Here is a 21,923-nt window from a genome sequence, read left to right as displayed (position 1 = left end):
TCGCCAAGAACTGGATTCCTCCAATAGAATCAACCCATCCCCTACGAGCAACTTTACAACCAATAGAATATCTAGCAAGACATACAATATAGCATTGAGATTGCACTGTGTCGACGCTATACATTTTAAGAAATCGCAACACAATGGGAGACATTTATGACAGAATAATAATAATACTAATAATAATAACTTGCATTTGAGAATTTTATTTATGAACTCAAATAAGAAACATATGCATGACCCCTAAATGGAGAGAACTATAAATTGTATCACAAAAAGTGTAAGAAACACAAAGTGAAAACGTGTAAGTAACACAAGTTAATTCGGAGTTGGAGATTTTGCAGAAGGAAAGCCATATTCAGTTTTTGTGTGGCCAAAGTAAGAAAAACATGCTAAAGAGGGACCTCTGGTGGCGAAAGCAAGTATGAGCAAAAAACATTCTAGTCTAACGTATTTAAGGTGCCCATAAGTCCCTGGGATTTGGCAGTCTCCTGACTGAAAACCGAATAATGCAGAGGTTCCTAAACTACGCCATTACAGTCCACGCTTTAAGGATATCCATGTTAGGAGGCAGGTGACTTAGAATTAGTACCGCAGACAATTTGCGTTAACTATCCGGACTCAAGCATGAAGATCCTTAAAACCTGGACTGTAACGTTGGAGTTTGGGAACCTGGAATAATGACTACTAAAGATCTGAAATGTATCATTCTTATCAGTTGTCCTGGAAATTCCCGAGTTACCCCAGCACAGCTCAAAAATAAAACAGGAATAAAAACATCATATCTAAAAAGGATCTCTAAAATTCAGTTCTAAAACAAAACAAAAAAAAAACCAACATAATTACAGACTACAGAGAGTGATGACTGTGGCCATTTCTGTTCAGCGAGTGCACACAAGGACAGACGTATAGATAGTATGCACAGCCGTACAGCTCGTCTCTGGGTCACCCGGATAAAATATGTACAGACAGTTCTCAGTTTACAGCTCAATTATACATGTAAATGATATGGAAGAATATATAATAGCAACTGTTGGCTAGGCTTGACGTAGGAAGGCCTGTGTTATCAAACAGTAAAACAAAAACAGACACACCCCACAGTAAACTTTCCGACGACCAATAATTCATGTCGTCCGAAGGTCTCTAAACAGTGAGAAGATAGATCTAAAGCAGCAGAGCTTTTACGGGGCCAATACCATAGCAGCAAAGACGTCTTACGTTTACTAGGGAAGACATTCCATGTTCTCATGTATTGCCTTCCGGACATATGGTCCTATGGAATCTGCGTTACGGTTTATGGACAATTACTTAGTTTACCTCAAAGCATGCAGGAATTCTTACGTCTGGTACACACTGGAACGATGGCCAAACCGGAATGACAAATCGTGCATATTGTGCAGTATGTATGAACGATACATCGCACGCGGCGCCATGCATGTTAACGGAGGATGGAATGAGTAATCGCTCCAGTATGTACCGGCAACCAAGCGATGTCCTGGGAGACCCTGGACATCGGCATAATTGCCTGTCGCCCAAGTACGTATCCAGCCTTAAGTTCCACAACAGCTGGTGAGCCACAGGTTGCTTAAGCCAACAGGCAGCCTACTCTATATAACAGGTCCATGTCTAGTAGTACATTGGCTGGAGGATATGCAGCAGACACTTGCTTTGGTAAGCGTTAATCAATAATGCTGCATCTGAATCAAATTAGTATAAGGCTCTATAGAAATGTGGGATATGTACTGCAAGTTTTTCTAGCCATTCACGGTCTTCTTTTGGTCATTGGAGAATATTAATGAGCCACAAGTTTGCAGTACATTTTGTTTCTTTTGCAAGTTATTTCACCTAGATCTAATACAGTGGCGGGAGAGTAGGAGTTTAAAGCAACATCTCCTTGTCTGAATGGCCCTATCGTGCATCAGTGAGATGGTGATTTCTCCACCCGGCTTCCTCCATCTGACAAGCTAACTCCAGTATCCTCTCCTACACTCACTAATCTGTTGGAGCGCACTTCAATGTTACTGGTCCAGACTATGGTAAGGGACTGTGTGATCAGATATTGGACAGGATCACAAAACACATTATACAATAAGGAGACCGTCACAACACTAGTAGTACACTTTATGTTGACATATTAATAGATAATGCACAAAAGAAAACACAAAAGGGAAAAAAAAACAAAACAAAAGTAGATTGGGGCAAGTTCTCAATCTCTGCAAAAGGCCCATAAAAGACTCTACAAATGTGTCCTTACACATCTTTGCTGCAGTCGCACTAAAAAGCCCTTCTCGGCGCACCAGGTCCCGTGAGACTCTGCTAGCGCTGGGTGTCTTTTGCGTCTAGGACTAGTGTTCATGCTAGGGCCAGAAAGGGGCAGGGCACCCTGTGTGAAAATGGACACTATTACATGCACCGGAAATAGGGGCGTAGATACTTGGAAAGGAGGCATCCCTTAAGGTCATTGCTGTAGGAGGCGTGCCTAGCACTCACTGAGATGTTAGGCAGCCCCAAAGCTCTCCCTGTAGAGTGCAACTATTCAGTGGGCAGGTGCACAAAATCTATTCACTCAAAGGCAACTTTTGCCGTAACTTTTCGCACCCGCGGGACACTGCACCTGGCAGGCTGTCTCAGCAGGGTGCCACCATAAAAGCAGAGTGCATTTTACACAGTTTGAAGTTAGGCTGTTTTAGATGGGCACCGTGCCCTGCCTAACAGGAACACTATGGGACTCATCAGGAGACAGTGCGAATTCAATATGCAACACTTGTATGTGTGTATGTGACAGAGTCTCTGAATCTGTATACGAAGTGCTACAATGTAGCGGCTGCAGTTTTTGTCATTCCAAGTTAAGTTGTGCTTCATATATAGACTCCGGTGCACAGAAACCCGCATCCTAGTCACATCATATTGCGACTTCGATGCATTTTCAACAAGAAAAAGAAAAAAAAAAAAAAAAAGACACCCAACGCTAGCACAGGACCTGACGGGTCACTCACGCCAGGCAAGTCGCGCTGCGTGGCGTACTGAGGCTACATGTATGAGGACACATCTGTATAACAGATACTAAAACAGCAAGCATGTGCTTCCAACAGCTATACCAACGCATTTTACATTGCTTCCAGGATTACCCTCTACCCAACTGGTACATTTACATCTGTTTTAATCTGAGGTGGAAATATAAAAGTAATTTTAGATTTTTCCATTTCCATTCAATTTTCCAAGGCTATATATCCGAGGTTTCTGCTCAATAAATAGCAATATCTGAACAAACTTTTGGCTCTAGGTTTTGGTTAATTGAACTTTTAAGTTATGCAAACTACACAAGTAGATAATAATGCTGTGGCTGCAGTCAAGGGATTTGGAGCTATCTTCAAGTACACTAATAAAGATAACAATGCAATAATGTAGAAGATAAAAGAGTGCTTGTACCTGGTGCTGCTTGCTGCTCATTCCATTCACTGGCGATTAGGATCTCCAGAATCTGGGTGCTGTACTCTGGGCTGTCCGAGCTGTGAACATAAAGAACAAAATGTTGCATTAGCAAGTAGAGGGAATACAATATAAAACAGAAAAGTGAGGTCTAGAAAAATAAGTGAGGAGGGCGCATTCCCATATTCATTATGTAAAGTTACAAAATAAAAAATGAATAAATTATACAGGTTGAGTCTCCCATATCCAAAATGCTTGGGACCAGAGGTATTTTGGAATAATTGCATATCATAATGAAATATCTTGGGAATGGGACCCAAATATACACGCAGAATGCATTTATGTGTTATATACACCTTATACACACAGCCTGCAGGTCATATTATACAATATTTTCAATAATTTTGTGGGCTCAAGCAAAGTTTGTGTACAGAAATGAAATTCATTTATGTTTCATATACACCTTATACACACAGCCTGAAGGCGATTTTATACAATATTTTTAATAATTTGTGCCTTAGACAAAGTTAGTGTACATTGAACCATCAAAAATCAAAGGTTTCATTATCTCGGTCATGCCAAAATAATTCCGTGTTTCGGAATATTTGGATATGGGAGACTCAACATATACACATTATTTTTATATAGATTTGTATTTTTTTTTCATAATAGATATAAAATATGTAGATTCAGTATGACACAGGATTTCTGTGCTTGAGTACATACCTTAATAGCTGGGTTCTGAAGAGAAGTGGGCTAAAGATTTCTGCCAGTAACTTTGCAGTCAGTAAGTTTTTGTTGGAACTCTGACAAAGTTGAAAGAAATGTTTCAGCAGGTACTGGAGTGTGAGCCAGTACTGGTGAGGCACATTTGCAGATTGGATTATTTTCCTCAGCAGTTGTGCATGGTCGTTAGAGTTTAAGGGTTCTGCAGACAGAGGAAGACAAAATGTTTTTCTTTTTTAAACAGTCATAAAAACTCCCGACTGTGCTTTCATAAAGTGAGAAATTGCACAATTGTGTAGCGTAACCCCCGTATGATGAAGTAGCAGACAATGTTGAGCTGAAGCTGTATTGTGGTATAGACCACACGATTTAGCAGGTGTGATTAGCATTATAGTCACAGGCCATTGGTTATGAAACACCCACAGGTCTTGTGTGAAGGTTATCAGATCAATATCCTGTTTCTGCGGCATGTGACACAGCGTCAGGTTTGTGGGTTAACACCAAGACGTCCTACTCTCGTTCTGGGTGGACTTTGTGAAAAGATAAGCCTCATATACAGAGCAGCAGGTGCTGGAGTCTGCTGAACCTAGGAACACCATGTCCTCCCTAAATACTCTGCTCTTGCCAGCACTGATAAAAAGGTTAACAATTACCTCTTCTATGCACACAGATGCAGAGTCCTTCATATTGCTAAACATTACACATCTAATTCTACTAAAAAAGTTAAATTAAAGGGGATATGTGCTAACATCATTCACCCGATATAAAATGATACACAAATATAAATCTGCAAAATACCACGTCAGCATAATACACTTCCGTCCATACCTCTTACAGCACAGAGCATCTCATTGTATGTGACTGCTGGAATGACGGGGTTTGGGAGATCCGAAAGGTATCTCTGTAGTGCATCATTTAAAGTTGGTAAGTCCAGATGCTCTAGATCGGCTGCAGCAGAATCTAATAAAAAAAAAACAACCAAATAGAAGGCGGCTTAATCAGCAGCTGACTTCCACTGAGTACACCCCATACAGCCGATCAAATGTGCTGAAGGATTCAGTTTGAAAACATTCCTTAGTAAAGCATAATGTATAAAATGAAACATACACCACTATTTTCTCACATCGAAGCATTTTCAAATGTGAAACAGTAACAGGTTATACAAAATGTAAAACTAACTGCAGAAGACTGACCAACAAGGTTATAAAAGCCGATTTTAACAAGTCTGTGTTTTGCCTGTAAATATTATGTATAAACAGACGTAATGAGGATCTTTTTCAAGGGTGGGGAAAGCCGGGTGTTCAGCAATGCCTAACCCATGACACAAACAAACGGTGATTTGAAGGCTGCAAAAACGTTAGTGGAACATAGCAGGAATATAATAAAATTCAGAGATTAAGTTTTGTGCCTTATAGTGTAATTGCAATTTAAGCAACATTTCAGTGGCTTTTGACACGGACTTTAAAAGGAAAGGTATACAAATAATTTGCTGAATTAGTTACTATTTTTACAATGTTACACAAAACAGTTCTGACATATTAGCAATTTTCTCATTATGAACTCCTAGAAATCCTCAAATTTTATAACATATGACACTTTGTAAAGGTTGTGTGGAAGGTTTTGTTCACTACTCATTCGAGTGAATATTCATTCATGGTGTATGCTGACATCTACTGGGTGGAATGTCAACTGCAAACTCCAACTATATTGCATTTTAAAATCATGGAATGTATAATACTAGATACTTGGGGGGCAGCATCGTGTAGGTTGAGCCCAGTGGATCGAAGCAGTACTATTATTGGTACACGAGAGGGGGAAAGGTGCCTCATACTTCAGTGATATCAATAGTATTTTTGGGATTTGATGAATTGCATTCCCATCGATATTGGTTCAGATTACAAATGTCTGTCTCTAGTTACACATTTAATTTATCTACTGTATTAAGTATACACTCTTAAGCCCATATTCAATTGCGCTTGCCGGACTTTCTGCCTATATCGCGTGTTTTTGGAGAAAACACTTTGCATTTGCGGGTCCGCTTTTCGCCCTATTCAATTCCAAAGGACGCGAAAACGCATCCTTGACAAAACTCAAACAGGTGAAAAATGCTGTCAGATTTGGGGAAATCAGCCTGTCACCCCCCGAATGATGCACTGACATGGGGTACCCCCGGATAGCCCTACTGAAGCTATTTGGGGTGCTTAAATGCTCTCAATTGCTGCTAATTAGCGTCTTTGCACAAGTGGTGAAGAATAACATTTAGCAGGTTTTTTTTGCGGAAAAAAGTAGTCCCAGCTAATTTGGGGTACTTGAAAATGGGTGCAAGCATGGTTTAAAATTGCTAAAGTGAGGTTTAAAAAAAAAAAAAAAAAAAAACAACAAACAAAACAAAACCGCAAGCACCTGCAATCAAAAAAACACCTGGGGCATACTTGGGGGACCCCCTGTAGTCTATTTCACTAGTTTTTAAGTTTGTCCCCCAACTTTGTGTTTTTTCGCCCCCAAAACAAAAGTACTTTTTTGGGTGATCTAAAGTATTTTTTTTTTACGTTTTTTTTACGCAGTTTACCTTTGGGGGACTGTCCCAAGGCTGCAGGTGTGTTCCTGCAACTTTGCACCCCAAACCCCCAACACTGCATTTTTTTTTGCCTCCACCATGAGGCGAATCTTTTCCGCTGGTTACAAGGCGCAGACTTTTCACACCAACGAAAAAAAGACTTTGCAATTGAATATGACGGAAAGTTTCCGACAGGCGAAAACTTTTCGCCGAGTATGGCTTTTCGCCTGCAAATAAATACGGCCCTTAGTCTGACCGTCCACCTACCCTCTCTCCCAGGGCTCTCCCTCCTGTTTCCTTCTCCCTTAAAGACTGTAAGGCCTCAAAGGCCGAGCCCACTTCCCTCATCTGCTCCTCCCTGCACTAACCCTGTCAACAGTGTGCATCTGTTAAGGTCTCTATTCTTCTGCCCGATGACTCAATTGCCGGTGAAGGGTGCAAATTGCTGCTGCCGCGGCGTTTAAATGCCGGCAATGGTAGCCCATGTCACATCCTTCTCCTGGCCAAATGCCCGATTTGCACAAAAGTGCTAGCTACTCAACAGGATAGCAAACACTTCTGACTGAGATACCGCTACCGTACAGATTCGGCTGGGCAAATTGCTTCGCCCTTAATTGAATACCCCCTTAGTCTCTAACCTACCACCAGTGTCGTGGGTGTATTTGTACTATGGTTTGTATTTTTTAAATATTTATGTAATTTTGACTCAACTGCACGGCGCAGCAGACACTTTGTGACTCCCTATAAATAAAAGTGATTACTACTAACACATACCATATTCAAGGATTTGCCGAAGGTCAGGCACGCTGCTGGTACCCTGGGATCTGTACAAGATTGGGGAATCCAAGCCTGAAAGAGAAATCTTGCTGAGTATCCGAAAGGAAATCTGGGCGGAAGTGAAATTGTTTCGATAAGATATGTATAAGCCGGAACGCAGCAGTGCTTCGCTTCACAATGTCAACAACGCCCTTGCTTCAAATGCACTCTTAGGGGGCAATTCAATTAGCATTGCGGGGATGTAGTTCTCTGCTTAAGTGCCCGGAGCTATTCAATTGACTGCATTGTGCCTGGTACTTAACCCAGGAGGAAGCTAAGCAGTTACCGCACGCAGATTCTTGCAACTATCCCTGAGAAACCAGTTAAGGTGGATTCCTGCTCGCACCCTCAGGTCTAGTCCTGGGCTTCATGCAGGAGTAACTGAAAGTCTCCAGGCGCTAAATCCGGGAGCTACATGCAATAATTAGATCTGCAGCTGCACGGTGGTGGGAAACCTACGGAATTGATGAGATATTAACCCTTCGTTGGAGCGTGAAAATATCCAAGCAGCAGCAACGTCAAAATGGGCATTGCTATTTTTAGTTGTCAAGAGAAGCTGATCGGACAATGGCTTATTCACCGTTAAAAATGACCCCATAGCTTGCCCTTTTCCTTTTAACTTCAAAAGGACTTATTGCAATGAAACGGGTCACAAAAAGATTTTTATTTTTGAAAGCCGTATATGCCAGGGTAGAGAAACGTTGCTATCTAGTTGAGGTGGTAGCGGTATATTAAAAGTTTGTACCTTTTCTTTCAATAGTCTCTACCAGCTTGACAAGGACTGGTGGGGCCGTCTCTGGCGGTGAGAACTGCTCAGTAAGATCGGGAAGCGTGAAAGCTACAAGAGAAGAGAGAAAGAAAAAAAATTATTAGTTTCCAGCTTAAAAAGAAAACCTTGTTACAAAGCTCACAGTGTGGAAGTTAAAGTTTAAACTCAAAACAAACACTTTATATTTGACAAGTCTGCGTAAATGTTGAATTCATCACTGTATACAGAAGAGACTTCCATCCTTCGTGTGGTCAAAAAGCAAAAAAAAAAAATATACAACTATTTGAACTGAAACAGGCCAGAAATAAATATCTAGCTATATGGAACAGCACATACAACCATCTACAGGTAGAGGGAGCCAGAGACAAGGCGATGGTGCCGGCTTGGGGCGGTAAATCCTTCATACGTCTACGCTTCAGCACTTTAATAATCTTCAACTCAACCGTAGCAAGCTTACATGGAGCGATGAACAAAAAGCAGAGCCAATTAGCCAAATCCAGAAGCGAGCTGAACCTTTAAAAAGGAGGAACTTCAAAATTTAAATCCCAGTCATTCATGATTTAAAAGCCATGACTGCCTGACTCAGGAGTTACTCTGCTCTGGCCTATGGGAACACAATGCACTATGGAAAATCTGTAAATATGCACCGTTCATCAAGAATCGGACGCTTTTCTTGTTGGTTTCACAGATTGCATTTATTTTTGTTTCAAAAAATGGAGAGGAAGACAAAAAATAAATAAATAAACCTACATAGGGCTTCTATTCGGTTTAAAAACAAACACTGTTGTGAGGGGGGAAATTCAATTGTTATTTGCATGCCAGTTAGTGGTAGGTGCCCGACTGAGCAACTCAATTGTCGATTCGATCGGGCATGAGTGCCCAGATTTCTGCTCGCACCATCCTGATGTGGCAAACAGAAATCCACGAACAGTCGGGCTTTTGGGCCCCTATACTGCCGTTTTATGCGGCTAAACCAGGTGCATTTGGGCGCGATAAGTAACATAGTCTTGAATTGCTGCATCAGGTGCCCTAAAAACTATTGAATTCCCTCCTACTGATTTCTGCTGACTAAATTCAGGTAATAAGAGTTCTACCTCCGCTTTGTAAGCCTTTCCAGAAAGACTGGACAGTAAGCCTTCCCAGAGAGCCACACATTTCAAATATTTACATTAAAAGCAGACTGGGTAGGAGATTTACCATTTTCTTTATGGGTATACAAATCGTGAGCAGTTACACGACAGAAGAGGATGTTTAGAAGAACCGGTGACTGTTCAGCGGCTACCAGACATCTGCTTCCTTACAGCTCCCACATTCACTGCAACATTGTAACAAACTGCCCAGATTACTAATGTCCTAGCAGTCGCTACATTCTGCCGAAAATTACATTTGCCGATTTTACAAGCGTTCACTAACTGGAACCAACTTAAAAACATAATGTAAAAAGGTGCGTACACACTGGGCGATTAAAGTGGACGACTGAACGATAACGTTCACTTTATCATCCATTTTTTTACCTAAATGATGAACGATAACCGACAAACGATGTGTTCTCGCAGGTTGTTCGTCTTTATCGTTCATCGGGCAAACATGCAGGCCAACCTGGCAATATTGTCAGGTGGCTGCAGGTTGGGGGATGGGGGAGATATCCCGGCGCTGAACGATATTGTTAATGATATCGTTCAGCGGGTGTGCTCAATGTCATGAACGACATTGAGCACACCCTGCCAGGGACACACTAGACGATATCACTCAGGGAGCATACAGTCTAGTGTATATGCTCCTTAAGCTGGAAAAAGCAGATACACAAGCAGTTTTTTTAGGTTGAAAAAGGTGCATTATATCCAATGCACAGCTGTAGCAACAAGAACTGGGGAGGTAGATCCTAGGATTACCCGGCAAGTATTGCGAAACCCTCAGCAGTGCTATGCTGAATATATACACAACTTGTGCTACTCAGGGCATTCTGGAAATCACTGCAGCTGGGGAGTACCACAGTTTGTCTGCTACAGAATGCGATATGTCTGCACCTCTTCGTTTCACTGTGTGGTGTCTGTGTAACTGAAACGTACAACACTACAAAAATAGATCTTTCAAATGTGCAGTGGAGGGTAATGAGGAATCTGTGCTCTCTGGTTCAGGAGACAAAATAAGGAACCTCAAATGCAAACATACATTTTGGAACAACCGAAAGAGCTCAGATCGGAAAGGTTACTACGCTACAAAGACGCACACAAAACAAAAAAACACAAGACATATAAAGCTCAGACTGTGCAAGGCCCCCTAACAAGTCTGCATTATTAAGACTTCCAAGTTTGCAGTCATTTGAAGACATTTTTAAAAGGACTCTCCTTTTGTGCTGTAACCCATATAATAACTGGGGCATCCAAATGAAACACAACTACAGCCCCATAAAAGCATTCATTAAACTGACAAGAGAACAATTAATCCGCTTCTCACAGGAATTAAACTATAATCCCAATTAATCCTCTGCAATTTACAGCCAAGCAGCTACCTCGGACCGTATTGCAAAGTTTAGGGCCCACTCAAATCTATAGTCTGCTTAATGCGCCAGAAAAGTACATTCTAAAGTTTTAAAGCAGTGTTATAAACTGGTGCCAGTTCGTTCTCATATGCTTTTACCCACTTCCCAGCTCACTTGTGTGAACAAGCCCTTAAAACTTTCTGCTCCTGAAGGATTGCTAGCCTTGCATAATCAGCACTGGAGTGAAGGTCAAAGTGCACAGAGAACTCTGCTAGATGGATTCCTTGAGAAGAGGGCGCATGCAGAGATATTAAGTACTCCCCTGTGATTGAACGATAATCCTAGAGGTGGGTATTTAATGACTTTCCAGGAGACTGCAAAATGAAAAGTATTCAGCTTTGAAGTTTGCCAAGAGTAAAAGCCACATTGTATGTTCAAACTTTATATATCCAGACTTCTGAAGTGCTATGGGACACTAGAAGCAGCTCTGTGACTGCCTATCCCCTGCCACAAGACATTACAGGCTTTAATGAGAGCATACTGTACTAACATTTCTATAAAAATCGATTTGTCAGCATTAGCTGGCTCATGGCACAAAGAAGCACTGATCCCCACAATACATTTTTCACTCTGAATTAATCTGACAGCAGTTTAAGTCGCCAAATTACGACTATGCGCGCCTCAAAATACTATAAACCTTGAAGTTAGGATTCAACAGAAATAGGATGTCTGTACCCAGTAAAGACGCATCAAGAAACCACCAGACGGATGAGCAGATAAGATACAGCTGCTGATTAGGGAGAATACATTTACTATAAATGTATATATTGTTACAGCTAGCAGACTCAAGGGAATCACTGCTGGAGTGAACGAGACTTCCCTGCTACATGTAAACTAAATGCGATCATACAACCGATGGAACAGAAATACAAATATTGGACTTCCTAAAAAGATTTTAAAATCGAGAGAAAGGCACAAAGCTAATGTCGCCGGTTACCCTCACAAAAATATAAAAGGTACAATATACATACAAGGGCCGTAAATCTAATTAAAACAAAAAAAAACTTCATGCTTCCCCTTCAGGAATAACATGGGAGTTTTCATGAAACAGCCCATTTAAAAAAAAAAAAAAAAAAAAAAAAAAAAGCAGCTTACTGAAGGAATGCAAGCTGTTAAAATAACCCCTCTGCTTCATTCTTTGCTGTAAATGCTAGTGCTGGACTCTGGAAAGGGAATGTGAATAGCGCCTTTTCATTTTAGGAAAGCAGACAGGAAATGATAGTCGCTGAATTGTGGGGTGTGGGAAATGGGGGGGAGAGATAGAAAAAAAAAAAAATACATACATTTTGGCTAGTCAAAGGCTGAATGAAGTTTAAAAGCTTGGGGAGAGGGGGAGAGGAAGGACATTAAAATGCAGAATATGTCCACAGAGCAGGAACAGGAAGCCAGAACAGTGTCTACTTGTATTTTTTTTAAGCCATTCTGTAGATTCCTTAAACATGAAGGCAGGCCAGTGAGCGTCAGCTCTCGGGGAGCACTCCATAATCAGCACGGTGCACCCTGGGCTGGAAGACAAGCCTGAAATAAAAACTAAGTAGTCCATGCCTTTTATACCTGCCAGCAAAATTCTCGCTTGCTTGGAGCTGTTCTGGAAGACGGACTGAAGCTTGGGGACACCGAATCCCCCCTTCAGGAACTTTGCAACCTTGTTAATCCCTTTGCTACAGTCCTCAATCAGTTTTTCGCTAAGTGCAATCATTTTCTGTTCTCAGAGGGTTTTTTTTTTTTGCGACAAAGGGAAATAGACCCGCTGCCTGAGCACAGTTAGAAGCTCCTTACTCGGTGGATGGCCAAGTGCGAGCTGTAGGACCTCCTGCAGGTAGTACAAAAAGGCTGCTGATGACATGTCATCCACGCAAGCATTTTCCACTAAGTCTATTTTTACTTCCATACAGTGGCAGCAAATCAGCCGGCTTCATATCTCAAGATGCCCTCCAATCCCCTGGCTCTTGTCTCCTGGTAACAGTGACTGGCCTGAACAGAGACCCCGAGACCGGCAGCATACCTGACATTGAGAGCCCTGCCAACATTGCTGCACAGTGCAAGATGAAACCAGCTCGCAGCTGCACCTTTTGAAGAGGTTCTCAGCAGAAAGATATTATAAAACTAATACCTGGCAGAGTCAAGTGGAAAGTTAAAGCTTCTATATTTGTTCCAGACACACATAACGGAGCCAAATTACTGAACATCAAATCATGAAAAGATTTCAAAGAATAAGTGTGTATGTGCATGATCTGTAGGTGAAGGGCTGGAGACTTCTAGGTACAGCAAAGAAAAAGATTTGAACTTTGCACAATTATTTGCATAAATAAACCATAATAAAATTATATTTGAGACACACACACACACACACACAGCGCTGTACACTGAGGGGGATCTGAAACAGAAGATAAAAAGATGGCCCTGAACATGCAAGTTTACAATCCAAGAGGTGCATTAATTTTAGGGGGCAATTCAATTGTTTGTGGCTTCTGTCTAAACGGCACAGGAGCTATTCCCCTTTTTTTGTATGAGAATACATGGGAGTAGCTGTATTACGCCAAGTGCTGGGCGCGCTGTCGCTAAGTGCAACCTGCCCTAAAGCCCTACTTTACGCGGATTTCTGCACGCAACTCAGGAGCGTGCAAGCAGAAAGCCACGATAAGTGCAGCCTCGTAGCTGGTCGCGCAAACAACTGGCTAGCGCCCGTGCAGTTTGGAGGGGAGCTAGCCAATTAGATTCCTCATGGAGGGTCCGATATGAGAAGTACAAAGTCCCTTAAAATTATTAATTAGAAAGTGTGAGTGGTCATGACCTATTTTATAAACTCACACAGGGTTGTGAAACTTCAACAACCTACATGCCACAGGGCAGGATGGTATATAATGCCTTATCAGACGCTATGGGGGCAATTCAAAAAGCCGATTTCAGGACGACACCATCGCAAAGGTATATAGCAGCTAGCAACATCCCCCATAGAGGTGCGTGAAACTATCGATGTTCCTCATACCATAACGGGCAAATGTGTGCAGCCGAACATCGCCCCTACATGAATCGGACCCTATGAAAACCTCTTAACATGCAGGCATGTTGTAATGACAGTATTAGTTGTACATCTCTCCTTTTCTGAACAGTTCTCATTTCACCTTTAAAGCTAAGAAGTCTGACCAGTACGGTTTTCCTAATTAGTACCCAGTCTAAAAGAGTAAGTGCAGGTGAATAGTCTGTGAGGTGTTGTACATCATGTCCTGACAAGTCAAGCCTCAGTAAAAGTATGAATTATGACCAGTCACTTACTTTTTATTTGCTATAGAGTATGCTTCTTAGAAATAGGAGCTATAAATAAGAGAACAGATGGCTTTTGTTGGCTCCAATCAAAGCAGAGACACTTTCTGGAAGTAAGCCCCGGGGAATTAAAGCTGGATTGAGTTCTGCTGCCCCCTACATGCCTCTTATGCATTAAGAAGCTCACAGCACTTTAGCTGAAGAGTCATTTAATAAAAATATATATAATCCCAAGACAAAGTCTGCCCAAATCTGCATCTCCCTCTCAGATAGGCTCATTACTTTTTAAGACTGTGGCCCGTATTCAAAACGCCGCCATCAGCGAAAGGTTTTCGCCTCTGCGCTGTTTTCGCCTGTATCCGATGTATTGACCTATTCAATTCCAGGACGTTTTCGCCTTGGCGAAAACTCCATAGGCAAAAGCAGGCGAAAAAAAGTTTCTACACCCAAAGGCAGGAGAAAAGATGTGCAAAATCCCTATTTTTAAGTAAAAATGTGGGGACTTGGTTCAGAACCCTTTTGGCACCCCCCTAATTACTAATTAGGCAAAAAAAAAATTTAAATGATCTTAATATCCCCTAAAAAAGGCATGTCATTTTTGGGGTGAAAATGTAAAGTGTTTGAAAATGGGTTTTAAGTATTGGGTCGGGTATTTTAGGGTGCTGTACAGATGGGACAGGTGTTTTTAGGATTGCAGGGGGCGGCAACAGCTGTTTTTTATAAAAATTTTAAAAATGCACTTTATTAACTCCAAAATATACTATTACCCATTTAAATGTACACCCAATTTAACTACAGCAATTATTTTTCACCAAAGAACTTGCTTTCTATAATTTTTTTTCACACTAATGCAAAAGTGCATATAACAGCCATTTGACCCAATTTAGGCACCCAAAATATTTTTATTACAGCTATTAATACACATCTATATTGATTACCAGGGTCACTTATGCTTTTTTGGAGGACAGACCGATTCCAGCCCAAAAAAATAAGTCCTTTTTGCTAGTTTCGCCATTGGCAAGTCCTCGTTTTCGCCTGTTTTGCAATTGAATAGGACGAAAAGCGGGAGCGCGCAATGTTGAAAATGGTCTCAAAACAGGCGAATGAGGCAAAATCATTGCACTTCCCGTGGATCTCGGCATTTCGCATTCTAATTGACTCCAGCCCCGTGTTGTATAACTTCGGTATCTACTTGAGAGCACTAGATTTCATTTGAGATAGCAATAGTTTTCCTCCTATGCCCAGCAGACTCATTGGGGGAAAGAAATTCCCCAACATCGACATGATATGCCGTTTCAGAACAGTCTATCGTGCCCGCTGGCATTGCAAGTTTTCCATTGAACCCCATAGAGGTGTGTTCGGGAAAACTTACAATGTCGGCATTACAGTAACTGGCAGATATGTGCCGCCCGGCATCGTTGCAGCACACTGCATAGACTTTAATTACCCCAATTGTCTGTAGCCCTAGTAAAGGGCACAACAACCAGACTGAGTACTAGATGAGCTTCGCTGCATCACAAATGTACAAATTTATATTTCACAGAGTTGATTAACTTTTAAAATATTCAGATTTTACATTTATTTGACATTATAAGCTTCAATTCGTATTGGATAAATCAATATTGTATGTTTAGTGGTCTTTTAAAACAGCCACAAATACCATAGTTTTCAACATACCCTATGGGGAGAATTCAATTACCACAGGCTTTAAGCTCCTGGGTTAAGAGCTGAGAGCTATTCAATTACCTCAGAAGGGTGCAAACAGAAATACACATTAAGTGTACCCTCTGGGCTTACCGCGTGCGGTACTTGCATAACTCGGGAAACTTAACCCACAATCCATGCATTAGCAGCGGGTCTTACTGTGGCATATAATTAAATAGCTCCGGACACTTCACCCGGTGGCTAAGAGCCCACGGTAAATCCCTCAGCTTATTGAATTCCCCCCAATGTGCGGTCTGGATGATTTATAATCTACACTTTCCAGCAATACCCATTTTCAACACAATGAACATTTGCATAATGGCGGATGAAACCAGAATAAGGCAATAAATAAAAGTATATACAGACTTCTCATATATATTGCAATTTTTTCCCTTGCCGTACATCTTTCTTGCCTACAGCCATTTTATTAACTAAAGCAATATTGTTGACTAAGTCCTAGTAAACCAGTTGGAGACACATGGATTATATAAACTATGAACACGCAAATAAAATTGACTAATCTCTGTACGCTCCAATTTCCATTAATGCAACATGAAAGTGTACTGTACAAAACTCCCATTAATATTACTGATCTAATCAAAGCCACTGAATATCTGAACTTTGGAGGGGCATCACCAAATCAGTCACCTACACTCACACAGTGAATCAGCCATTTTGTGTAGTGAGACCAACAACTAGGAACGAACAACTTCGTCAAGACACAAAGCCACTAGTTGCAGGTGTACAAAATGTATGCCTCTAATACAGAAGTTCCCAAATGCGGTCCTCAAGGCTCCCCAACAGTTCAGGTTTTAGAGATAACCATGGTTGAGCACAGGTGACTTAATTAGTACCTCAGTGAATTTTAATCTCTGCTCTAATTTAACCTCTGCTCTAATATATGTTGGTGATGGGTGTACTAATAGGGTGGGGTTACAAAGATTAAAAAATATGTATTTATTTCATATATCCCACACATTATTGGAATGATCCTTTACCTGGTACTAATTTGGTTGCGTGGGTGCCAAACTTATGCTCCTATAGGCAATGACAGATCTGCTCTCTGAATTGCTGAAACTGTAACACAGTACTGTAGCCATGGACAGGAGAAGGTGACCTGACTGAGTGCAGGGTAGAGCCCAATAAATAGAACTGGCTGGCAGACAAATTCTTACAGGTCAAGCCAGGCTTTCTAGCCAATGTATTTTTACCCAGGTAAATATCTAACTAGACATCTATATTTACACTCACTATATAGACATCTATACACAACATATGGTATTTAGCGTATAGACAGGGACTATAGTGTACACTAGTATACCCTGCATACACACCAGGGGATTGTGACAAGTAGCCATCTCATTTAGTGGTAGGTGCAAGGCAAAAAGCACAGACCAAGTGTCCCTCTAATAAACCAAAATTATATACAGTGATTCAATCCCTAATATGGTTGGTAAAGGCAATGATGAAATGATGTTACCTGCTGTCTGTGTTGATATTCCCATAGTCTCGCTGACTGAGCTACATTAAGTTGTGCAGTGCCTCTATACAGGGCTATGACTATCCATCACGCTGGCTGCAGAGGAGCAAGATGACAAACTGTAGGTCACACTACAACAATGCAAGGTGCAGGGAAAACATGGATGCCCAGTGCATCTACATGGGGACAACACGCAGTTTCTGTAGGGAAAGCATTAGGACTAAGCATTTTGTTTATTGCTGACCCACCTGTTACAGATGGCAAGTACATATCACCATTGGCGGTTGAAGTCAAGGTTAAGAGCCATGTCAACCAAACCAGATTTATGTCTCAGCTATGAATAACTTAACACAAAGAGGGCAGGCAACCATCTGGATGGGTGCATTCACTCCCTCCGATAGCTTAGATATATAAAGGTCAGCCTAACTGGGTGGTAAATGGCCACTGAGCACTCGCTCCAAAAGGCAACCACCCAGGCCTGAATAATTGTCTGGATCAGTCAAGCTCTCGACTTTGTAATAAAATACTCTGAAACACCACAAAATCTTGATAAGTTTACTTATCTCTGCAACACATGAATTTAAATCCACTAAACAGTCTAATATATCTATACACACATGCAATAAAGTTCCAGCATGTGAGTGACTAATATGCTCTATAAAGTGCTATGCAATATGTGCAAGCTATATAAATAATAATAAAAAAAAGACATGGCAGCAAGCGTTCGGTATAATAAGCAAACATTACAATGCACTTTGCCTGTCTTGCTATACCAATGGTTTACATCACCATGTAACAGGCGTATAATCTACCATTTAGACGAACTTCCATTAAAGTCTATGGCGAGGATACATTTGTTCTTTGGGCGCCCTGCATCCGACTGAACATTCCACTTGTTGCTCCGTTCGGGCACGAATACCACGGGCACCGATTATTTTTGCTCAACCGCTCCCGAGGTTCCCAGCAGAAGTGTGCGCACAGTCCAGCTTTTCCTTGTTGCGCCCAATAGATGGCTTTAGCCACTTTCTGCGACTAAACCTGGTCTGTTTGGGCGCAAACACAGTGAGCGCCCAGTGCAGAAACAAACAATTTAACATCTCCCCATATATAGTGAAAGCTAAATCGGGCACACACGCTAAAAACATTTCAATTGCCCCCCAAGAAAAATGTTGCGAGTTAAATAGCAGTAATGAAAGTCCCTGCTATCACGTTCACCAACCTCAGGCTACACCTTTACATACTGTACAATAATATAGCATAAGGTACTCAGAGATGTTACATCACTGTCAGCATTACTATAATCTGACTTGACATATCAATGCTAGATTCATGTCTTACAGTAAGATTACAGAAATGCCTGAGGCAGATCAGGTTCATGCTTTTCAATATCTTTTATTAGTCAAATACCATTGTCAGAGCAAACTGTAACTTTACATATAGGTCTGTCTGCTGGAGATAAGGGTTTACACAGTTTACACAAATGCCTGTATCTACTGTGTAGTGTAGATGGTTTGGGGAAAAAAAAAAAAAGTTATGTAAACTGCCCCTGTGGAGGGAAGCGGTGTGGGGTCATTGACCTGCTGTGTAATAAAACAGTGGTGTGCTTCTAAATTTCACCCTAAGGTATGCAGAGTATTGGATTCCAAGCTTACTCACACCATATAGGAGGTGAAATCATATTAGCCATTAAGAGATTGCCAAGAAAACTAACGGTGACCACTTGATTTTCCACCATCATTGAATCTGGAAATAAACTCTGTACATATTTTACTACTGAAACACCATCATCTCTGGCCCAAAACAACAAATTGAAACCACATTTTGACTCTAGTTTTCCCTGTGAATTTTACAGTCCACCCTCACCCACCCCACAGAATATTGCCCCTTCCCTCCTTATAGGAAAACAGTCCATTTTATCTGACCTTTAGTCAAATTCTCTGGCGTTCAGTAGTCTTGCCAACAAGACTTTTTTTCAAGAAAAAAAAGCTTATTGCCAACTTAAACAGCAGTCTCCTCGGGCGATCAAATAATGAAACGCACATGTACTCGCTTGCACGAACCTGACAAATGAGAACGTCTTTAACTCGGCTAAACTGTTGCACAATCCCTGCGCTCGGGGTGGGGGGGGACGGGAACATTCGCTCAGTGTTGTACATACTAAAAGTAACACTGACATGCAAAGAGTAAACATTAGGGAGGAGAGAATATTCTGAAATGCACTTTATTTATACTGGAATACCAGACTGTCCTCTTGCCTCTCTGCTGACTGATTTGTTAAACCCTTTCCATGAAGGTTAATCCTACAGGCTTAGCATTTTATATGGCAGTTGTTAAACTGGATGTGAGCAGTGTACACCCCTGCCATGCTCTTACATTGCAATCTAGGATAACCTTGCTAACACAAAGGGTAGTGAATCAAACTGAATCAGCAATGTTATGGGGGCACATCCACTACCACACCAAAAAACGACTGCATGATTATGACATTGTAATCATTGTAATTGTAACATTGTAATCGTGCAGTCGTCACGGTTTGTGCTGTTCCTACACTGAACGTTCAGTCGTTCAGTGTAGGCACATCAATCGTCCCCTAACATGCTCAACCCGTACAGCATGTTCGGCCGATGATTAATGCTGGAAACGACCAGTGGGAGCGTACATAGCTGGTAATTTCTGACATTAATGTGCCCGATTCATCGATATCATTATCGTTCAATCGCACTTAGAAATCGGCAAGTAGATGTGCGCCCTAACCTCGTCTTACAGGTCAAGACGTTTTTAGAAATGTATAATAACTACTGAGAAGAACTGCACATGGAATAATTGATAGAACTTGCTTTTCAAGATAAAAGATCCCATTAGGAATGGTGATGGTACATGCCCAGGGTTAATTATACTGTCCGGTTGGAGCCTACAGTGTGATAGTAAAGTGCAATACTCAATCGCTAATATGAATATTACACTGTTGGCCAAAGACTCTGTACTGTCAGCTATTCAAGTCTCTCTCTTATGGTGGGTACACACTGGGCGATATTACTGAGCGACTGCACAATTACGACATCGTAATCGTGCAAATCGCTCAGTAATCGTGCACTTTTATGTCGGAAACGACCAGCGATGCGCACTCCCGCTGGTCGTTTCCGAAAATTGTCCATCGCCTGAACATGCAGCACAATCTGACAACCTCGTCAAGTTGCTGCATGTTGGGGAATGGGGGAGAGAGCCCGGCGCTGAACGATATCGTTACTAATATCGTTCAGCGGCTGTGCTCAATGTCATGAACGACACTGAGCACAGCCTGCCGGGGACACACTACACGATATAGCTCAGGGAACATATCGTGTAGTGTGTACGCACCTTATCACACAGAAGAGGTAGCCCATAGTATGGACTGAGCCATTACTACTATCAATTCAACAACTAGTGGGATCACTGGCACGAAGCCTCTGGTGCCTTAGTGATGTCAAACGTTCAGAGTAAACTGATCGGATGTATTCTCAAACACGAGATTGACCCAAAAATGCCTGTCTCAACTGTATAGCCAATGGGTACGGATTTGGTACGTGATTCAGACGGTCAGGATGTCGATGGTCGGCTTCCCGACAGATAGTACTATAACCCTTAGCCTTTTTGAAAAATCCTTTTTCGACCTCTCCATAGAGGGGATTCTAATCAAAGCGATGTGCCGCTGGCCATTGCTGCGCCTATATTGGCCGTTTACAGCAGTGGCGACATAGCAAGTTTTCCACCTCAGCTCCATTGGGCGCGAACGGAAGATTGCGATCCCGGCGTGTGCGATTTGCTGCTCCAGAATGGCACATTGCATCCTTCGCTTTGAACCGAATTCCTTCTATGAAATGGGATCTGAATACACAAGGGGCTAGGCAACAATTCACTCGAATGAGGAACAACGTCCGACATAGGAGAAAATGTAGCGTTAATGATTCAATAATAATAAAAAGTCTGCGAGAAAGTGTACTTCCTACAATATTTCATACAGCAGCATCTAAAGTAACTTTGATGTTCACAGAAGGTTTAAAATTTGCCATGGAAAATAAAAATAGAGGCAACTGGGATCAGTTCCAGGAAATGAGATAACGTCCTGCGATAATATCGGTCTTGCTGAAATATTTTCAACAAACGCGGGTAATTTACAGAAGCAAAATAGCAGCTAAAGATCTTATTATAGGAATATTCAGTTGTATTTATGAAAAACAAATGGGAATATAGGGGGGGGGGGTGTGGTTAGGCTAACTCAATCAGGTTAGGAGGTGAATGGAAAAAACAACAACTTGCAAAACACAGTTTATGGGACGAGTAGCTTCTTATAAATACACATTTAGGGGCCGATTCAAAGTTATGAGCCGTGCAAAAAAGAAATAAATCAAGCACCTAGTCAAGATAAACCAGGTTGCACTGCAGGTGGGGAATATGCAAGTTGGGAGGAGTGAGTGAATTGCAGTGTAAAAATAACAGCTGTACTAGATCGGTGGGCTACACACAAAAGCAGCCAGTATCTATCCTGCATGTAAAAAAATAAAATGCACTAAGTTGCTTCCTTTTTGGCTTCGCTCAGACCATATGCCATCAAATAGCTGTTATCACCAAGAGGACAATCTCTCCCCCCCCCCCACCC

At 41.6% G+C, this 21,923-nt stretch overlaps 1 protein-coding gene across 2 annotated transcripts in view; it reads right to left on the bottom strand.

Annotated features, from left to right (window-relative positions):
• The window catches only part of PIK3R1 (phosphoinositide-3-kinase regulatory subunit 1), a 51,778-nt gene that overhangs the window by 12,440 nt on the left and 17,415 nt on the right, over nucleotides 1-21,923 (bottom strand). Inside the window, exons 1-6 of one of the 2 annotated variants that reach the window (XM_088443939.1) lie at nucleotides 12,394-12,480; nucleotides 8,274-8,366; nucleotides 7,487-7,561; nucleotides 4,984-5,115; nucleotides 4,156-4,357; nucleotides 3,430-3,509 (exon numbers count right to left, since the gene is read on the bottom strand). In XM_088443939.1, coding sequence (XP_088300065.1) covers nucleotides 3,430-3,509; nucleotides 4,156-4,357; nucleotides 4,984-5,002 — 301 coding nt within the window. In that variant the 5' untranslated portion in view covers nucleotides 5,003-5,115; nucleotides 7,487-7,561; nucleotides 8,274-8,366; nucleotides 12,394-12,480. Of the gene's footprint in view, nucleotides 1-3,429; nucleotides 3,510-4,155; nucleotides 4,358-4,983; nucleotides 5,116-7,486; nucleotides 7,562-8,273; nucleotides 8,367-12,393; nucleotides 12,481-21,923 lie in introns of those variants that run through there. The other variant, XM_088443938.1, reaches the window with a different exon arrangement.

The sequence above is a fragment of the Taudactylus pleione genome, unplaced genomic scaffold (assembly GCF_031769625.1).
Source record: "Taudactylus pleione unplaced genomic scaffold, aTauple2 ptg000336l, whole genome shotgun sequence".
NCBI classification, from domain to species: domain Eukaryota; kingdom Metazoa; phylum Chordata; class Amphibia; order Anura; family Myobatrachidae; genus Taudactylus; species Taudactylus pleione.
Note: the sequence above shows the minus strand (reverse complement) of the source record. Positions and strands in the feature narration are given on the sequence as shown.